Here is a 21272-nt window from a genome sequence, read left to right as displayed (position 1 = left end):
ATACGAAACTGATGTCATTGCTTACTTTACTTCGTCCTTCATCAACTTCCGTTTTAAAGTTTTGAGAAACTTAACTATTTCATAATGCTGAAGATACTGCTTCGAGGAAATTTTGGGTAATTACAAATTATATATTTATGTAGCACTGGAATCAGACAAACTTTCTCTTTGTTTTAAAAGCAAAATTGGATGATGATAAGAATGTCATCTGTAGAAAGTCGCAATTTATTCGTTACACATGTCAAGCTCACATGTCTGTCTGTGACATTTCACTTTGACATTTTCATCATCTTTATTCATGAAGTCATTCTTATGCGTAATTTCGTGCTTCCGACTGAACTGTCAAATTCAGCGGTTTTCTTTAAATATTACCACATATTCTTTAAAATCCTTTCATATATGGTCCTACAGTTCCTTTCCTGTAGCTGCAATATTTGAATATGAAAATACCGCTCAACCCCACGTCTGGTCTAACTAAGGCTATTTTCAAATCCTTAGCAACTATTTTTCTGAGTCGACCGTGGGGAGTTTTTTTCCCCTTCCCTCAAAATTGAAAATCACTCTCCTTTACAAAGTCATGGGTTTATTATCATTTATGAAACCAGGAATGACCCCATTACTGATTACATGCAGTTATTGATCTTCAGAACCATTTCCAATACACAAAACTAATCACTCTCCTTAAATATCCGATCACTCTCCTCCTTAATTTCTAAATCACTCTACCTATCGAAACTGAGAGAGCTTTCTTAGGGGAGCAATTTTTTCGGCTCTCCTCTGAAATACAAACAACAACGACTGCTTTTTTATGACTCCTAAACTTGGTTGGAAATCTCATTTTGACACAAAAATTAGATTAAAAATGACAATTTTGCATAAAGTACGTCACCAACTGCATGAGAAAATGTGGTAGCCAAAATTTGTTGGGTTTTTTTGTTATATGGACGTTTGGTTCATAGTTAGGCCTATAGTTATTTAAATTTTTATTTTCGAATTTCAGACCCCTGTGTGAATATTGTGCCAAAAAATATGCAGAGAAATCAGTGAAAACAGTTAGCCATGATGGTCGACAACAAGCTGTGGTTTTATTTAATTCTCATAGAACTGGTTTTCGAAATTTACATAGCACATACTCTACGCAACCAAATACAAACACTGCCTTATTTAGAAGTCATGTGATCAATCTAGCAAGACTCGGTAGTTCAAGGTCATACCATACAATGACCTTTTACACAGGTTCGACCATTTTACGAAATCCAGCCCTTTACAATCGGGGAATTATTTTACAGACAGGAAGTTACCAACAGATGTCTAGTGTTGCTAGGTTACTCGGAGGTCTGGGACGATTTCTTAGGTTACGGTATTTAATATTCACAGGAGCAGTTGGTGGAGGAGTGGTTGTTAACAAGGTAAGGAAAAAAACATGAAGTTTGCAAGTAGAGATGGAATACATCGCTACAGGGACTCTTTTTTTCAAGTGCCACGGTGGCCCAGTGTTTAGGTGCTATCTCATTCACCAGGACAAGGAGGGGGGGGGGATAGCCGAATGGTTACTGCATGCGAGCTGTATCATAATGTCTGTCATTGAGTCAACTGGTGTGGTTTCCATTCCCCGGTTGTATGTGCAAGGAGTATGTTTGCCTGTCCAACCTCGTGGGTTTTCTCCGGGTTCTCCGGTTTCCTCCCACAGCTAAAGATCCCTATGCACAAGGGAATTATTGAAATAAAATTGAAAGATGTGTTGGTCTCTCTCTCTCTCTCTCTCACAGATTTTTCAGCATCTCTTGTACACGTCATTGGGATGCAGGTCAAAGAATACTTTCACAGTTGTAATATGACTAAAGAGTATACGCACATTGCCTGGCGTACATTGCCTATCATATGCACAAATTCATTAGCCTGGTTGGAGCAGAAAAGTAGGATGTTATATTCTATTTCATTTCAGCTCTATTTCGGGAGTATTTGCCAGTTTCGACTAGCAAACAGTGAAATTGAACAACCGGAAAAGATATCTTTTAGTCAAGTTACAAGACATAAAATTAGAATATGAAGGAATTTAGATTTAAAGGCTTTTTATATCTTATTCGGATAATGCTAATCATGGTCATATTCATTGAAATGAAAACGAAATATATGTCAAAATATGACAGACTGTCAAATATTTTGGTCTTGATCATTTGACTATATGCTGTCTGCACAGACTGCACGTTATCTACAAGGACTGTTAGTCCGGACAATATAGCGGCCATCATGTATGGTAATTCTTGTCTGGCTGTTCACATCCAAATCTCAATCAACCATTCTAGCAAAAACCATGTGTATCAACTTTTATGGTTTTGTCTGAACTACATTTCTTTTAAGTGACAAAACATCCATAACAAGTATTATCATACTATGTTAATAATTTTATATTTTTTTCTAGAAATTTGAAAGTTTAAAGGAATACCTGCCTGATATTTCGTGGATGAAGGATTATATACCAGAATATGATGCTTTAGAAAAACTGGCAGTTTCTATGAGAGATTATACGTACCGAGTTTCAGAACCAAAACGGGTAGGATTATTATTCATAAATAAAATAAGGGGTAAGGGGATGGCCGAATGGTTAGCATGAGCATGCTGTAGTATACGGTCTGTCATTGAGTGAACTGGTGTGGTTTCGAATCCCCGGTTGTACGTGACAAGGAGTAGGGTCGCCTGTCCAACCTCGTGGGTTTTTTCCGGTTCCTCCAGTTTCCTCCCACTGCTAAATACCCTTATGTGCAAGCGAATTATTGAAATAAAATTGAACCATATGTTAGTCTCGAAATGACATAGTCTCTCTCTCTCTCATTTACAATCTAATTAAAATAACAGGTATGATTATTTTTGATATACAATTCAATTAAGATAACATTATAATTTTGTAATGGATGAGTTTCGTTATGTAAATTGAATTTGATTGATCTATTCTGCTCGGGCTCACTATTAACAAGATGTCATCTTTTATTGCTAGTAGAGAAACCTAATGGGCTTAGTTTAAACTGATTAAATCCAATCCGCGATATTATCTAGCGTTTGTATTTTGATTTTGTTTACTTAAAGATACATTATGTGAGATTAGATAAAGAGCTGGCATGTAAAGGTAATTTGCTGAAAATTTCAGTCAGAATGATCCACGGTGAACTGAAAATTAATTCTAATTAATAATTTATATAACATTTCAAGCCTAAAGAAAGGCCTGCAATAGGCAGATTTAGCTCTTGCATAATGTACATGATCATTCTGAGTTCCGGTATTTAATTAGGGTGCATTAAACATACATTATGCAAGAGCTAAATCTGCCTATTGCAGTTCTTTCTTTAGGCCTGAAATGTTATATACATGTAAACTAATAATAAGACATTTATTAACCCGTTAAGTGCGTAGGTCGTTATAAAACGTCCTGGACAACTGCCATCACTGTGTGTAGGGCGTAATATAACACCTTGGAGGTATTTTCCCCAACCTATTCTTAGAACATAGTTCGTCACTTGAATTTCCCCACATTATATTATGTCCTGGACAACTGCCACTCACTGTGTGTAGGGCGTAATATAGCACCTTGGAGGTATTTTCCGCAGCCTATTCTTAGAACATAGTACAATGTTCTTCGTCACTTCGTCAAATTAATTACACAATAGCGGTAGTTAACATTTTAAAAACGTCACGCCTAACAGGTTAACAAAACAAGACCATAATCAACTCATGATGGCATCAGATACATGTACTCAAGATCACCAGTGCCCTGGTTACAATCAATGCACACATCTTATCAAAACTACAAACTGTGATAACTTGGCTCAGAATGAAGTAATTTTAATAAAATTTTCAATATTTCCATTTTACATTATCTATTTTTGAGCTGTTGTAGCAAGAATGTCCAGCTCTTTATCTAAATCTTACATAATGTATCTTTAAGCTGTGAGATATTTGATATTTAGCGAAAATTTAAATGACGCATCAAGCTTTAAAATACGGTGAACGATTAAAAGATAAAATTTGTGAAATATTTACAATTTATTGTATTCGTAGGAATGGTTGAAGAATAAAATGGATGGATTACGGGATAAAGCGGCTGGTTTACCAAGTCTAGAAGATGTTACGTCTGGAATACCTAGTCTAGAGGATATAAAGGCCAGATTACCCAGTATGGAAGAGTTATCTGATTACTTGAATAGTTTACCAGAAGGTGATTTGGGGTCCACGATGATGGAAGGTACTGACTTGGGTTTTATTCTTATTTATAAACCTATATCGGTAAATCTCTTTGATCTTTGGGATATATTCGAGGGGTGCTTTGAATGTATGTACAGGGGAATTTGGGGTTATTCTTCTGAAAGTTTTTCTTTAAACCTGTAACGGGTTATTCTTCCAGGGTAGGGGTTTTGTTTTCCATAAGAAAACATGATCTAAGGTTTTCTTACTGGAATTCTAGGATATTTTCATTTTGCGTACATGTAAACATAGACAGTTTATAAGCAAGATAAAGTCTTCGACTTCTGTTATGCTGGGGAAGGTAGACTTCAGAAAAAAACCTTGACAGAAATACCTCGGCCTGTCAGCCTTGGTTTTTCTTTTTCTCAGGTTATTTCTCAGGTCAGTCGGATGGTCTATTAAGTCAGTCGGATGGTCTATTAAGTCAGTCGGATGGTCTATTAAGTCAGTCGGATGGTTTAGGGTGTGCGCTTCAAGTGATGTGGTTACGATTCCCTCTTGTACGTGTCAAGGAGTAAGGTTGATTGTCCAACCTCCATTTTCCTCCAACTGCTAAAGACCCCAATGCGCAAGCCAATTATAGAAGTAAAAATTTAAACAAATGTTAGTCCCGTAATTACGTAGTTTGTTAACGTTAAACCCAGTTGCTCTCTCGATAAATGATTCATACCAAATATATCAGCTCAGATAACCTTTGACCATGAAAACATCTGCCACAAACAGACCTGGGCCCTGTTTCTCGAAATCTTAACTAAAGATAAAATCCAAATTTTAGTAGATACTTCAATTTTGATTGGCTAAGTACTAAAATCAATCTAATATCATCCAATCAAATTACTAAAATTTGGATTTTATCTTAGTTAAAATTTCGTGAAACAGACCTGTCGTTATTTCATTGGCATGATTTTGTTGTTCGCAGACAAGTGGTTTTGTTCTAGTATAATCAGGACACGTACAGGGGTCTTTTCCGTGGAAGGAAACCAATGATTCTCAACGAACTTTAATAATTTGCCAACAATGGTTTGAAATTAAACATTAAATACAGAAACTCCTGCTTAAACAACACAACTACATGCAGGCCTGGAAATAACGGTTTTAGATGTACCTGACAAAATGTCAGACACTAATGAAATAATACTTGACATTTTCATCTTAGTGCCGGACATGTATTAATAATATCAATAAAAAACACAAATCAGTGTCAGACAAAATGACAGGCACCAGAGGTTTTGTGCCTGAAAAAGCCTGAATCTGTGCCTGATATTGTCTGTTACAGGTGCCTTATTTCCAGGCTTGACTACATGATGCCTGAGTTGTAGTGTAGTAAACTTAAAAATTTAGGATCTTAGGGTACCAGAATACTAATTTTTCGTCAAATATTATATCACTATCTCTCAGCTAATTTTTCCTCAAATATTATATCACTGTCTCTCAGCTGATTGTTTGCTCTGTCTTGTTTTTGTTGTGCAGTTTTTGTGCCTGTAAAGTAAGCGAAACACTTAAGCCAAGTTTTTTTCTATTATATTATATTGTCAGGTGTGAGGCGGAATTCCCATCTTCATCAAATGGCAGCAGGTATAGTTACTATTTATAGAAACATGGAAAAAACCCAACTTATAGGTCACACTAAGGGTAATGCTGCTTATAAATCATTTCATATTCATGACGAGTAATTGTTCAAATCAATACAGCAGATGAATGATATTTTCTTGAAAATTATTTTGCTATTCAATGAATTGGGGTCTTACATAGGCATTTTGCCATTTTCAGGATCTTCTGTTTATTTATAGAGAAAAAATTATCTCTTTTAAAAAAATGAATAATATTTGGTTGAAATTATAATTGATGTTAGATATTTCTCTCCGTGCTGTATATAACAAATTATTCCACATCCTATATTTTGTGTTGGGTTTCATCCATGATTCCTTTGATGACCCTTGACCTTTGACCTTTGACCCCTCACACCTGACATCAACGTACCTGACTATAGTAATATTATAGTGTAGGTTACTAACATGTCTAGGAACAAAATTAGACGATGTTTGTATTTTTATACGCCCACATTTCAGTGTACAAATCCAAGTAGATAAAACAATGTTTTCTTGATATTGTATTCTGTTAAAGATACATTATGGGAGATTAGATAAAGAGCTGGCAGTTCTCACTATAATAGTTAAAAACTAGATAATGTCTCAATTATCAATTTTTGAATTAATCTTCAATGAGCATTGAGCAGCAGATCGGATTCTAATCAAGTAAATATCACAGGCTAGCGATGACATCGAAAGTTGATTATGGTCTGGATAAGTTAATTAATGTCTAATTGATAATTTAGATAACATTTCAGGCCTAAAGAAAGACCTGCAATAGGCAGATTTAGCCCTTGCATAATGTATGTTTAATTATTGTATATCAACTTATTTTAATAACAGATAAATCATTATGACTTAGTCAAAATTGGTCCCATTAAACCTTCTGTAATTGGCTTGTGTTACCTGTTTCGTTTGATTTGAAGACCTCACATTTCAGTGTGGTTATATTCTCTCATCACCCTGTCCAATGTTTAATATTTTCTATTATTAGATGCTGGTATTAGTACCGTACAAAGTATAACAGCAGTAGAAGGTACAGCCTCGTCTTCATCCGAGGATAAAACAGTATGTATATAATAACTCAATATTATCCACAAAACAAAACATACTCCACAGGTCGGTGCAGAAATAATGATCCACGAACGACAGAACTAATAGAGCAGTAAACTTCTGTAATGCAGCTCAATATATAATCCTATATATCTGAAAATCGGAAACGTCCCAATGACCTGGTCTTGTCTCGGAGTTCACAAAGCATTCTCAGACTTCAGTTAAGAATTAACTCAACTTTCAATCACTGTTTATGAGAAATATCTTTGATCCAGAAACTCAGAACTTTGCACATAGTTTCTTGCTGATGTATTTGATACATTAAAACAACAAAAGTTGTATAAATGGCTATATTTTAGTTAAAATAAGGCAAACAATTTTAAGTAAATTCTTAACTTAAGTCTGAGAATGTTTTGTGAAACTGGAGCCTGGTCTTTACTCTGGTTGGTACTGGCAGGATATTTTTAATGGTGAAATAATTTTTTTTGAAAACCAGGCAAAACAGAAAGAAAGAATTGAACAGATACAAGAAGAAATGATCGAGATACAGGTGAGTTATCTTCCTTGGTTCTAAAACAACATTCAGCCATCTTGGTTGTAAAACAACCAGCAGCCATCTTGGTTGTAAAACAACAGGCAGCCATCTTGGTTGTAAAACAGCAGGCAGCCATCTTTGTTCTAAAACAACCAGCAGCCATCTTTGTTGTAAAACAACAAGCAGCCATCTTGGTTCTAAAATAGCAGGCAGCTACCTTGGTTCTAAAACAACCAGCAGCCATCTTGGTTCTAAAACAACAGGCAGCCATCTTGTTTGTAAAACAGGGGGGTTGGATGGCCGAATGGTTAGCATGTGCGCACTGCGCTGTATCATACGGTCTGTCATTGAGTCAACTGGCGGGGTTTCGATTCCCAGGTTGTACGTGACAAGGACTAGGGTCGCCTGTCCAACCTCGTGGGTTTTCTCCGTGTCCTCCGGTTTCCTCCCACTGCTAAAGACCCCTACGCGCAAGCGAATTATTGAAATAAAAAAAATGAAAAAATAAACCATGTTTTAGTCCCGAAATGACCTAGTTTGTGTCAAGTGGACGTTAAACCCCATTTCTCTCTTGGTTCTAAAATAGCAGGCAGCCATCTTGGCTCACTATGCAATCCAGCCTATCCAGCCTAGCTTCCCCTTCTCAATAGTTCGGAGCCACAGTGGCTCAGTGAGTAAGACACTGGCTCGCTATTTTGTTCATCATTATTTACTCTTGTCAGTGGTGCAAGACAAGACAGCTGTCTACCTCTCTCTCTTTCCCTCTTAACAGAGTTATTGTCCTTGATTATATCATGGAATCTTGTCAATGCATCAAGGAGATTATACAGCATGAAATTTCTGCTTTGTATTTACGATTCACAATGCGACAACATTGATGGACTACTCAGGGTGTATGTTTCGTTGCCTGGCAACCTACTTTTAATTTAATTTATATATATTAGACCCATTATCCTATCTTTTTATTGATGATAAATTTATATATTTTAGATCCGTTATCAGAAGGAAATCGAGAGATTAGAGAAAGATAATCGTGAATTACGTAAATCTATCATGTTAAAAGATAAAAAAGATGGTAAAAGACGAGTCATGAAGGTTTGTTGGACTGTGAACATAAATTAACTAAGTTTTTTAGCATATCAAGATATTTCAGACTCAATTCTCATGGGTGCTGTGAGCCCACATTGCCAAAAAACGCCTCTGACCCTCTAACAAAAATACTTTTTAAATTTTATTTTATGATGTCACGATGCATCACACTCAATTCTCATTTATGCTGTGAGCCCACATTGCAAATTAACATATTAACAAGTATACTGTATTTTTTAAAATTTAGGATGTCAAGATTTTTTAGACTCGATTCTCATTTGTGCTGTGAGTCTACATTGGAAAAAATGCCTACGGTCCCCTAATAAATTTAGATTAGTTTATCAGTTTTAGTAATTCCATTTTGCATCGCAAAAATTCTATTCTGCATCGCAAAGGGAAAAACACAGCATTTTGTTTATTAGAGTAAATATTTTTTTTTCTTTTTTGACCTATGCCATAGATCACCTGGGAATGCTGTGGTCCTAGACATTTACCCCACCCCTCCCTCTTTTCATGTATTCGGTCACAGGAAGTATGTCCAATTGCAAGGACGTAAATCCAAGGTCCTGTGTAGAAATTGGAGTGAATGCATGTATCATAACTATGGAAATACAGAACGTATACGGCATTAATTTCATAATTACGTGTTTTTTTCAGAAGTCGCCAATAGATATGTATTCGGAAGTTTTAGACGAACTAGCGGAATATGATTCTAGTTACAATACACAAGATAATCTACCCAGGGTAAGTTTGGATCTTATCTGTCTTGCATCTATTCAAACATTGATTCAGTCACGTGATCTTATGTGTCTCGCATCTATTGAAACATTAATTCAATCCCATCTTATCTTAGGTGTCTCGCATCTATTGAAACATTGATTCAATCCCATGATCTTAGGTGTCTCGCATCTATTGAAACATTAATTCAATCCCATCTTATCTTAGGTGTCTCGCATCTATTGAAACATTAGTTCAATCCCATGATCTTAGGTGTCTCGCATCTATTGAAACATTAGTTCAATCCCATGATCTTAGGTGTCTCGCATCTATTGAAACATTAATTCAATCCCATGATCTTAGGTGTCTCGCATCTATTGAAACATTAATTCAATCCCATGATCTTAGGTGTCTCGCATCTATTGAAACATTAGTTCAATCCCATGATCTTAGGTGTCGAGCATCTATTGAAACATTAATTCAATCCCATGATCTTAGGTGTCGTGCATCTATTGAAACATTAATTCAATCTGTGATCTTATGTGCCTCGCCTCTATTGAAACATTAATTCAATCCCATCATCGTAGGGGGGCTTGGATGGGCGAATTATCTGTCATTAAGTTAACTGGCATGGTTTCGATTCCCCGGTCGTACGTGACAAGGAGTAGGGTCGCTTGTCCAACCTCGTGGGATTTCTCCAGGTCTCCCAGATTCCTCCCACTGCTAAAGACCCCTACGGCCTACACGCCTGTATTATTGAAATAAGATTGAATCATGTGTTGGTCCCAAAATGACCTAGTTTGTGTCGAGTGGATGTTCAACCCCATTTCTCTCCCACACCCACACACTCCACCCCCACTCTCTCTCTCTCCCACACCCACACACTCCACCCCCACTCTCTCTCTACCTCCCTCCTATATTACAAGATCTGTGTAACATTGCAGACAAGGCTGTAAAGTCACATATCATAACCACCCCCTCTCTTCCCTCTCCCCATCCTTCCACTTCTCCCCCTTCCCCCTCCCCACCAGCATCTGTTCACTAGGTTTGACTGTTGTCTCCTGACTTCCAATATCTGTGTTTTGTCTTTATGAGTTTCAGCTTAAGTTATTGTTACGTGTGTTGCGTTCGTTACCTACAGGGCTCAAATTAGGGTGAATTGTTAAGGAGGCAGACTTGGGGTAGGGTTTTTCTACCCAGAAACATTTTTAACTTTAGATACTGTAGTTTTTGTGTGGAGATTTTGATCTGCTGTTGTCGGTCGTATTATTTATATATAATATGATATTTTTGTAGGTTGTTGTAGTAGGAGATCAAAGTGCTGGAAAAACAAGTGTTTTAGAAATGATCGCCCAGGCCAGAATATTTCCTAGGTAAATAGTTATATATCTGTTACCAAGAGTGTCATGTACAGGGCATGGTATGCTTACTCTTTAAGAAACTAAGTGACGAAAAACCAAGGACATGTGTATACATTGGCGTGCACGTTAAAGATCCCTTGGCAGTTGGAATTTGATATAAGAGTAGGTCGTAGTGCCCCTGCCTGGGCGAAATTTCACTCATAGCACACTGTATAGCGTATGCCCGTCTTCATTAGCCCAGTTCGGAGCAGAACAGTAGGACGTTTAACCCCATATTTCCAACCAAACATCTAACATACATAAAATGCCACAACACATAAACACACAACATAGTAATACTAATATCTCTATGACAGAATGGTTTTTTGGTTTGTTGGGTTTTAATATGAAGATTAGTTGACAGAGACAGTGCTGTCCAGGCCAAATTCTCCCTCTTGCATCGGAATGAAAATGACCATATTGTGTTGACCAAACATTAAATTCTTTTCATTCCATTTGCTTTATGCATGACATTGTATTGATTTAATGTCCAAATTGATTTAAATATTATTAATTGTAATTTGACCTTTGACCTGTTTATTTTAGGGGATCTGGTGAAATGATGACAAGGTCACCAGTGAAAGTTACGTTAAGCGAAGGACCGTATCATGTGGCTCAGTTTAAAGATAGTTCCCGTGAATTTGATCTGACTAAGGAATCAGATGTTAGTATTAGTTGATGTCAAACAAACCTGGACATAACGCATCAATCACAGACACAACATATATTATTAGGGTGACCCATGTACTCACAGAAATACAGTCCACCGCTGATAGTTCGAGACTACCACTGAAGCGTGCACATTCGCCGTGCCGAGACCAACTTTCTGACAGTATGATACTATAAATAGCCATGGCACATGCAATTCTCTACAAATCTATCAACTATTACAGCCGTAAAAAAATTATTGTTGACGATTTTAAATAGCAGTAAAATTAAGCTTCTTGGTTATTACAGCAGATTTAGAAATTACGTTCGTTTCATTTTTTAAATCGCTTTATCATTAACTGTACCGTTAAGAGCGGCATCTTTTGGTTTAGTACAAATAATATCTCTGAATCACTCGGGTTAGACAGGAACATGATACTAGCAGTAGTTTCATTTTACTTTTACAAGCTTCTTAAAACGATTGTTGAGCTACCTAACGTGCTTATTTCTAAATTCAATTTCTTGTTCTAGCTTTCTGTTATGTTTCGTAAAAAAGTAGTCTTGATTATCCCGACCTGTCAATCAGACGTAGAATGGTCGATAGACTGGTTAAGCGAGACTAATTTCAAAACAAGGGCACGTAACCTATCTTTTACTCAAAAGTGTCTGGATGTTATGGACGACTCTTGGAACCAGTTTTCAGTCTATTATTTATACATGATTAATGGTCATAGCTTATTAAGTACAACATGATCGTTTATTTAGTGACTATAATTGTGTGAAACTGATTTGAGGCTTGGCATATATATAAATATTGTGGCGTAATTGTCGAGAAAAAAGGGGAGATATTTATTTATGGTGGGTCACCCTAATATTATAATAAATATGTTGTATGATAATTTGTGTCTGACCAGGCCTGTAACAAGTGCCTCCTTCTGTCCAGGTTTATTTATATACATTATGTGATAATTTGTAATCAATCTAATTAAAATGTGGTGGTGGAATGTCGTGTCAGGGGTCATACAAGCTTCTTTTGACCCCATGACATCGGAATTTGAAATAAGAGTAGGCCGTAGCGCATGTAAAATATCCCTCATAGCACATTATATGTCGTATTTCTGTCATCATTAGCCTAGTTTAGGAGCAGAACAGTAGGATGTTAAACCCCATTTCATTTCATTTCACCTAGTTTCTGTCGAGTGGACGTTAAACCCCTCCGGTTTCCTTCCTCTGCTAAAGACCACAACGTGGAAGCGAATTATTGAAATTAAAATGAACCATGTGTTAGTCTCAGGAATAACCTAGATTCTGCCGAGTGGAAGTTAAACCCCTCCGGTTTCTCTTTCTCTCAATTTGGTGTAAATATGAAATCTTGAATGACCTATAGAGAATTACGATATTAATCAACATCTATCACCATTTTGTAGTTAGCGGCTTTAAGACGGGAAGTTGAACTCAGAATGAAATCAAGCGTTCGTAAAGGTCAAACAGTCAGCACAGAGGTCAGTGAATAATATTTTTAAATACTTGTAAATTAGACACTTATTAGCAAAATTAATCAGTCAGGTTTAAACTTGACACAAGTACGAATTAGATGATTTTGGTGATTTTAAATGATTTTTATGAATTTTTATACAAAGATTTGATATTAAACAAATGTGAAATAAATTAGCGCTAGATACACAAGATTAAATGAAACATATAGATTTATTATGTATATTTACAGTGTATAATTGTAGAGTTTGTTATATGTCATGTATATTATGTATATTTCTAGTCTATATCTATGTATATTTATATATATTATATGTAATGTATAATTGTAGAGTGTGTTATATGTAATGTATAATTGTAGTGTGTTATACATATATGTAATGTATATATTATGTATATTTACAGTGTATATCTATGTATATTTACAGTGTATATCTATGTATATTTACAGTGTATATCTATGTATATTTACAGTGTATATCTATGTATATTTACAGTGTATATTATGTATATTTACAGTGTATATCCATGTCTGTAAAAGGACCAGGATTACAGAGAATGGTTTTAGTTGATTTACCTGGAATTATATCGGTAGGTTTAATATTATTCTAATTCCAGGGTAGGGGTAGGATTGAGAGGGAGGTCTTTACAGTTGATTTACCACTAATCTCAGGGATGGGGTTTGTAGGCGTGGGGGGGGGGGGGGTTGGAGGGGGATCTGAATTATATTGATAGGGTTACTATTCTAATATCATCAGTGTTAGCTAGCTAGATCATCTGGTAATAAAAGGGTTAGGGGTCTTTACACTTGATTTACCTGGAATTATAGCTACTTTATTATTACCTGTATATGAATCTGAGTGTTAGCTAGCTAGATCATCTGGTAATAGAAGGGGTTGGGTGTTTGAGTGTTCTAACATGTGCTTCGGATCATAAGATCTATTGTTCAGTCAAGTGGCATCCAATTAAAGAGCGAAATTAAAATTAAGTTTTAGAAAATTGAAATTTGTACAAGCTACTATTTGAATGAATAGTTTATTTTTTTCTTTTTTTACGCATTTAAAACATTTTCTTTTCTCGCATTTCTGAATACTAACGTCACCAAACCTCCGCACACCAAACCTCTGCTCACCAAACCTCCGCACACCAAACCTCTGCTCACCAAACCTCTGCACACCAAACCTATGCTCACCAAACCTCTGCACACCAATGCAAAGTCTATTGGAACTGTCTTTGTGATATGTAGTATTTGTGTTATTATCTTGTAGACCCAGACGATAAACATGGCACCAGATACAAAGGAATCTATCCGAAGAATGGCATCAAGTTATATGGAGAATCCTAATGCTATTATACTGTGTATTCAAGGTTATTATTTATTTTAATACACTCTCATTTAATATTAACGGGGGTTGGGTTGTATAGTGGTCTAAGACGTGTCATTTGGATCATAAAGTCTTGTCATTGAGTCATGTGGCATGGTTTCGATTCCCTGGTTGTACGTGACAAGGAGTAGGGTCACCTGTCCAACCTCGTGGGTTTTCTCCGGTTTCCTCCCATTGTCAAGACCCCTATGCTCAAGCTCATTATTAAAACAGAATTGAACCATTTTTTAGTCATGAAATTTGTTAGTCGTGAAATACCCTAGTTTGTGTCAAATGTACGTTTAACCCTCTATATCATCTCGGCATACATCTATAGGCGTATGCCTATGCCCGTCTTCATTAGCCCAGTCGGAATAGAACAGTAGGGCGTTTAACCCCATTTCATTTCATTTTTCATATTTTATATATATGTGGATCGTTAGATGCTGTGAGCGTATGTTTCGTTGCCCGGCAACTTATTTTTAATATTTTATTTATAGATGGATCGTTGGATGCTGAAAGAAGTAATGTGACAGATTTAGCTTCCATGATGGATCCACAGGGCAAACGGACTATATTTGTTTTAACTAAAGTGGATCTGGCCGAGAGTAATCTTTATAATCCTGATAGGGTAAGTTTCTCTAGACATTGCACTACGGATCACAGATCTGTCATCTATGCAAGTTGCGACTCTGATCACATGATTATATTCGATTAAACGATCAAAATGTCTGTAATTACGTCAAGTGTCGTGGTTTCAACCCCAAGCATATACATGACTAGATTTGGGCTCGCCAGTCCAACCTTATGGATACAGGAATTATAAAACGTTTTTGTTTCTATTCAGATTAAATCTATATTAGAAGGAAGACTGTTTCCGATGAAAGCTCTCGGATATTTCGCTGTTGTTACGGGTAAAGGTAAGACAAACTTTAATATGATTTTTACTGAAACAAGCGTGCCAAGTTTGATGTTGATCATACTTGAATTAGCTGAGCTTTAGGCCTTTTTGGAAGATCTTCATCCCCAGTAACAAGAAGAAGAATAAATTGAGTAGCAGATAGTCCAAGTTCCTGGTCCAATAATTGGTGTATTTTGAAAGGCTTCTCCCAATCCCCCGCCTCCCTCGCGACTAGAGGTAGACGAAGCTGTGTTTTAAACACAATTGAACAAAATCAAGGATGATGACAGTTGTTTAAGACTACAGCGTGTGTAAGAAAAGCTTCTGGCACTGTCATAAATATTTATACACCTTGACTGACAGTGTCATACATATTATACACCCTGGCTTCAGCCTGCCAGACCTATAGGTAAATCCAGAACTGGTAAAGATTTTATTAAGGATCTGTTTGTTGTGTGTTTGTAGGTAATTCGAATGACAGTATTACCACTATTAAAGATTATGAAGATAAGTTTTTTCGGCAATCCAAACTTTTTAAGTAAGTTTTACAAATATGCTATCTATTTAAAACACTGGTACATACTGTTGTATCTTGTTATCTTGTCTATATTAATTGCCCTACACAATTGTTGCTGTACTTGCTTGATAATTAGTTATTCTTATTCCATTAATAAGAGCGGGTTGGAGTGGCCCAAGGTTTAACGCATGTGCTTTAGATCATAAGGTCTGTCATTGAGTCTAATGGCGTGGTTTCAATTCCCAGTTTGTACCTGACAATGAGTAGCTAGGGTCGCCTTTGCAATAAAATTTAACCTTATGTTTTCCCAAATTGGGGATCACGGTCGCTAAGAGGGTAAGACGCTGTTTGGCGTATGCCCGTCTTCATCAGCACAGTTCGGAGCAGAACAGTAGGACGTTAAACCCCATTTCATTTCATTTCATTTTCCCAAATTACTCTCTTAGTTTGTGTGGAGTGAACCGTCTCTCATGGTTGTTTATATCTATCTAGGGAAGGTGTATTGAAACCATCACAGATGACCACACAGAATCTAAGTATGGCCGTGTCTCAAGTCTTCTGGAAAATGGTGAAAGAAACAGTTGAACAACAAACAGATGCATTTAAAGGTTGATTTTTACATTTTTTATATTTTACTTCTTTCATGTTAGACAAAAAAAAACCTGACCAACCAACCCTATAAATTGGTCTTAGCATTGTTTTTCTGCTGCGAAATTTTTTGGGGAGGCGCCAAATAACCATAAACACAGGTATTAATTTGGACTGGCTTTATATATTTTTTGAAAAATGATAGTGGACTATGTAATTATGATTTATAGCCTAGGAATCTATAAGTGGGGAGGGGGGGGATAGCCGTTCTAGTTGTCTCTCATGAAGCTACTAGTTTCGTTCTACGCACTGTTCCCTTTATAAAGTTATAGTAGACCGGAGAAATTCCGTTTCATCAGCATCGCTGATTCCATAATTATGTGTGAACAGAAAGTCGGCTAGAGAATTGATGTTATAAAAATGCTTTTTTTGCATTAAAGAGGCATTATGTAGGACCTAATTCTTTTTAATGCAGATCTTTCGTTGGGCCTCAAATTGTTATATAAATCATTAATTAGACATTTATTAACATGACAATACCATAATCAACCCTCTAGATCATTGGATGGTTTTGATTTTCAAGAGGTTTTAAACACGATTGCCAGTTAATAATTTAATCTAAAAATGGATAATCAAGACTTTGTTTATTATCTAACAATTGTAGCAATGGTAGAATGAAGTATCTATTTTTTAACTATTATAGCGAGAACTGTCAGCTTTTTATCTAAATCTTACATAGTGTATCTTTAAGTTCCCAAACCTTATTATATTTTATAGCAACAAGATTTAATCTAGAAACAGAATGGAAGAATACATATCCTACTTTACGAGAGTTAGATAGAGTGAGTAGATCATGCTTATTTATCATTTTAACATTTTGTCATTATCTTCTTGGATTAATAAGCTTGGAGATAAGGGCACCTGTTACAAATTATCACACAACACAACACATACATACAAGTCTGGAGATCGGACACCTGTCACAGATAATGTCTATAACACAACGTATATATTATAATAAATATATTGTATGATAATTTGTGTATGATAAAAGCTGTGACAGGCACCTTATTACTAGACTTGTATATATATATATGTTGTGTAATCATTTATACTTGACATAGTCTGTAACAGGTGCCCTATATCCAGGCTTCTTTATGTTACTATATGAAATAATGAGCCACAGAGGGTCTGGTAAGGCAAACCATATAGTCGTTCGAGTGGTGCATTCCATATTTTCATTACCCTCTTGGATGTTACTATGAAATAATGAGTCACAAGGAAAGTAAAAGTGTATTGTCGCTCGAGGTGTATTGTATACCAATGGCAAGCTAAAGATCACCAGTTACAAATTGAAATAAGACAAGGCTGTAGTGCCACTACCTGGTCAAAATTTCCCTCATAGCACACTATATGTTTTGTAAAATAAATATTAGCGCTAGAAAGAACTAATAGCCAATCGAATATTACAGATATTTATGGTTTGTTACTTAGTTTAAGTGTCTTGTGGGGGATGGGGGCTGTATGGCCAAATGGGTGGCACATGCGTGCTGTATCATAAGGTCTGCCATTGAGTCAAATGGCGTGGTTTCGATTCCCTGGTTTCTACGTGGCAAGGAGTAGGGTCACCTGTCTAACCTCATGGGTTTTCTCCGGCAAGCAAATTATATGTTAGTCCCGAAATGACCTAGTTTGTGTTGAGTGGACGTTAAACCTCATTTCTCTCTCTCTCTCTGTAAATGCTCCCATTACCTATAAAAGAGTTACCTCACCTTTGCCGAAAACAGTATTAAGATGATACATGCTACCTGTGGGAAACATTGGATAAGTGAGGACGAACCCTATTAATATTAGGCTATTGTTTTATCTTACAGGATGAATTATTTGAGAAAGCTCGAGGTGAAATATTAGATGAAGTTATAAATTTAAGCCAAGTTACACCAAAACAATGGTAAGATCTTTCCCAGAACACCTAATACCACACCCTTCCCAGAACACCTAATACCACATCCTTCCTAGAACACCTGATACCATATCCTTCCTAGAACACCTGATACCACATCCTTCCTAGAACACCTAATACCACATCCTTCCTAGAACACCTAATACCACATCCTTCCCAGGTCACCTGATACCACATCCTTCCAAGAACACCTAATACCACATCCTTTCTAGAACACCCGATACCACATCCTTCCTAGAGCACCTAATACCACATCCTTCCTAGAACACCTAATACCACATCCCTCCCAGAACATCTGATACCACATCCTTCCTAGAACACCTAATACCACATCCTTCCTAGAACACCTAATACCACATCCCTCCCAGAACACCTAATATCACATCCTTCCTAGAACACCAAATACCACATCCTTCCTAGAACACCTAATACCACATCCTTCCTAGAACACCGAATGATTAATTCTCTTGTGATTTGATAGGGTGGATGATATTGATCACTTGAATTTCTTGTTCCCATATTCGTTTTAAGTAGGGACAGGTTTCATTCAAACACAGACAAGGTGACTTTCTAGAACACCTAATATCACATCTTATTCAAGGAGTTTCAAGCTAATTAATGTATGGCAAGATTCAAACAAAAGGTGGGGAAGGGTTTGTAATATTGATTACAGTAATTGTGGGGAGGGAGGGTTTGTTATATCTATTACAGTAATTGAGGTATTAATGTATTTTCAGGGAAGATGCATTTTATCGTAAGTTATGGGAGAAGAATGCCACGTTTGTTATAGAGAATATTTATCTACCAGCAGCTCAGTCTATGAACACAGGGTTAGCTAGTTTTATATCTTACACCCTGAACACAGGGTTAGCTAGTTTTATATCTTACACCCTGAACACAGGGTTAGCTAGTTTTATATTCACATCAAAATAGAAATTAAGCATAATTAAACATCATTTTAAAAGATTCCCCTTTAAACGTCATTCTGAAACATGTCGCTTTAAGCGTCATTCTGAAACATGTCACTTTAAACGTCATTCTGAAACATGTCACTTTAAATGTCATTATGAAACATACCCCTTTAAATATTTTTTCCATTTTATTAACAGAACATTTAATACGGTTGTTGATATCAAGTTAAAGAAATGGGCTGATGAACAACTACCTAAAAAATGTGTTGAGGTAAAATTCTTTCTGTACATTAAGAAATTAAGTTGTAATAAGACCCATGTGCTACCTCTGACTAGTAAGTTGGGGGGGGGGGTTGGATGGCTGAATGGTTAGCATGTGCGCGCTGTATCATAAGGCCTGTCATTAAGTCAACTGGCGTGGTTTCGAATACCCAGTTGTACGTGACAAGGGGTAGGGTCGCCTGTCCAACCTCCGGTTTCCTCCCACTGCTAAAGACCCTACGCGCAAGCGAATTATTGAAATAAAAAATTTAATTTTGAAGAGAAGGGAGATGGTGTTCTAAAGACCCCTACCCGCAAGCGAATTATTGAAATAAAATTAAACCATATGTTAGTCCCGAAATGACCTAGTTTGTGTCGAGTGGACGTTAAACCCCATCTCTCTCTCTCTCTCTCTCTCTCTCTCTCTGACTAGTAAGATCCTAATTTGAAACATCCTCAAGATTCTTCAATAGTTTCAATGACCTTACTACATTATGGAATCAATGACAATCTAAACTTGGGAACCCCATCAACCATTTTTTATGTGGTTTCAATATGTGTGCATTATTCTATACAGGTTGTAGAATTTTATAGATACATGGCGGAGGTCAACCGTAGCCCAGTTTGAAAATTGGGCTTTAAAATATGCGTTTTTTTCCGGCATGAAAAATGACCAATGGGTCAGATCTAGGCCTACATGTATACAACTGACATGGTACCCATGGTGTGTACACATTGGCATGCACGTAAAAGAAGCCTTGACAGTTGGAATTCGAAATAAGAGTAGGCCATAGCACCTAGAAATTTCCCTCAAACCCCGTCTTCATTAGCCCAGTCGGGGTAATTATTTATTATTTTAACAGGTTGGATGGGAGACGTTACATGATCAGTTTGAGAAACTGGTTAACAGAGAACAAACTAAGAAAGGACATGACGATATTTATGATAAGTTAAAACAGGCTGTGTTAGGGAAGTCCAGTACCGATCATAGATGGGAAGGCAAGGCTGAAGATAGTTTGGTAAGTCGATAGAAACTTTAGCCAGTGAAGTATGCAATATATATGTTTTAGATTGCAACACTAACATATATCAACTACTTATAGATGGTTCTTGGTTTAAACCTCCCAAACTAGGACTCCTTAGACCGGCCCAAGCCCTTTTATAATTTAGGGAGTTGTGCAGAATAATATTTTATCTTTTAGAGAGTTATACAGAATACTATATTATATTTTAGAGAGTTATGTATATTATATTTTAGAGAGTTATGTATGTTATTTTTTAGAGTGATATACAGAATATTATGTTTTAGAGAGTTGTGTATATTATATTTTAGAGAGTTCTACAGAATAATATATTATAGTTTAGAGAGTTGTGTATATTATATTTTAGAGAGTTATACAGAATAATATATTATAGTTTAGAGAGTTGTGTATATTATATTTTAGAGAGTTATACAGAATAATATATTATAGTTTAGAGAGTTGTGTATATTATATTTTAGAGAGTTATACAGAATAATATATTAGAAGATAGATCAGTAACAGATAAACAACAGTGGGATTCGGCCATTAAATTCATGGAAGAAACTTTAAAAGGCAAATTACAACAAGGTGAATATAATTAACTTTATATTTAAAGGTGGAATCAGGCTGAAAAATACCGGGAAACTTTCTCAACCAACTCCGAGATTGGACCTCCTGGTTAGTGAGCCAGCGCCTTACTCACAGATCCACTGCAGCTCCTACATGCTCATCTTCACGTGCTCTACTAGCTTGGTTGGTGAAAAAAAGTAGGAAACATTAAACCATCTTGGGGGGGGGGGGGTGGATGGCCGAATGGTTAGCGTGTGCGCACTGTATCATATGTCTAAGTCTCGATTATCCATTTGATTGTTAAACTTTTAAATCTCGTGAGTGTTCAAATCCATTTAAATCTCTGCCATCCGACTGTCCAGAGAGTTGATTATAGTCTTGTTATGTAAATAAATGTCTAAATAATAATTTATA

At 36.3% G+C, this 21272-nt stretch overlaps 1 protein-coding gene across 1 annotated transcript; it reads left to right on the top strand.

Annotated features, from left to right (window-relative positions):
• The first annotated feature begins 32 nt into the window (after positions 1-32).
• LOC126828552 (dynamin-like 120 kDa protein, mitochondrial) lies at positions 33-20682 on the top strand. The gene is made up of 24 exons (XM_050558377.2): positions 33-116; positions 1001-1409; positions 2423-2554; positions 4054-4237; positions 5773-5811; positions 6820-6893; positions 7375-7428; positions 8404-8508; positions 9160-9246; positions 10516-10592; positions 11166-11283; positions 12695-12769; positions 13281-13352; positions 14030-14129; positions 14626-14756; positions 14973-15045; positions 15492-15564; positions 16036-16151; positions 16909-16973; positions 18006-18082; positions 18832-18924; positions 19204-19276; positions 20130-20285; positions 20656-20682. Exons 1-24 carry the CDS (start codon positions 85-87, stop codon positions 20680-20682), a joined length of 2442 nt encoding a protein of 813 aa, XP_050414334.2. The 5' UTR covers positions 33-84.
• Positions 20683-21272: the final 590 nt, after the last annotated feature.

Source organism: Patella vulgata, chromosome 7 (assembly GCF_932274485.2).
Source record: "Patella vulgata chromosome 7, xgPatVulg1.2, whole genome shotgun sequence".
NCBI lineage: Eukaryota > Metazoa > Mollusca > Gastropoda > Patellidae > Patella > Patella vulgata.
The sequence above is the reverse complement of the archived record's forward strand: the minus strand, read 5'-3'. Positions and strand labels throughout refer to the sequence as shown.

Excerpts from the sequence above, each read along its gene's own strand:
- LOC126828552 (XM_050558377.2), top strand. The coding sequence starts at position 85 with ATGCTGAAGATACTGCTTCGAGGAAATTTTGG. Across the intron at positions 7,429-8,403 it reads AAGAAATGATCGAGATACAG|ATCCGTTATCAGAAGGAAAT; the intron begins GTGAGTTATCTT and ends TATATATTTTAG. Across the intron at positions 19,277-20,129 it reads TACCTAAAAAATGTGTTGAG|GTTGGATGGGAGACGTTACA; the intron begins GTAAAATTCTTT and ends TTATTTTAACAG.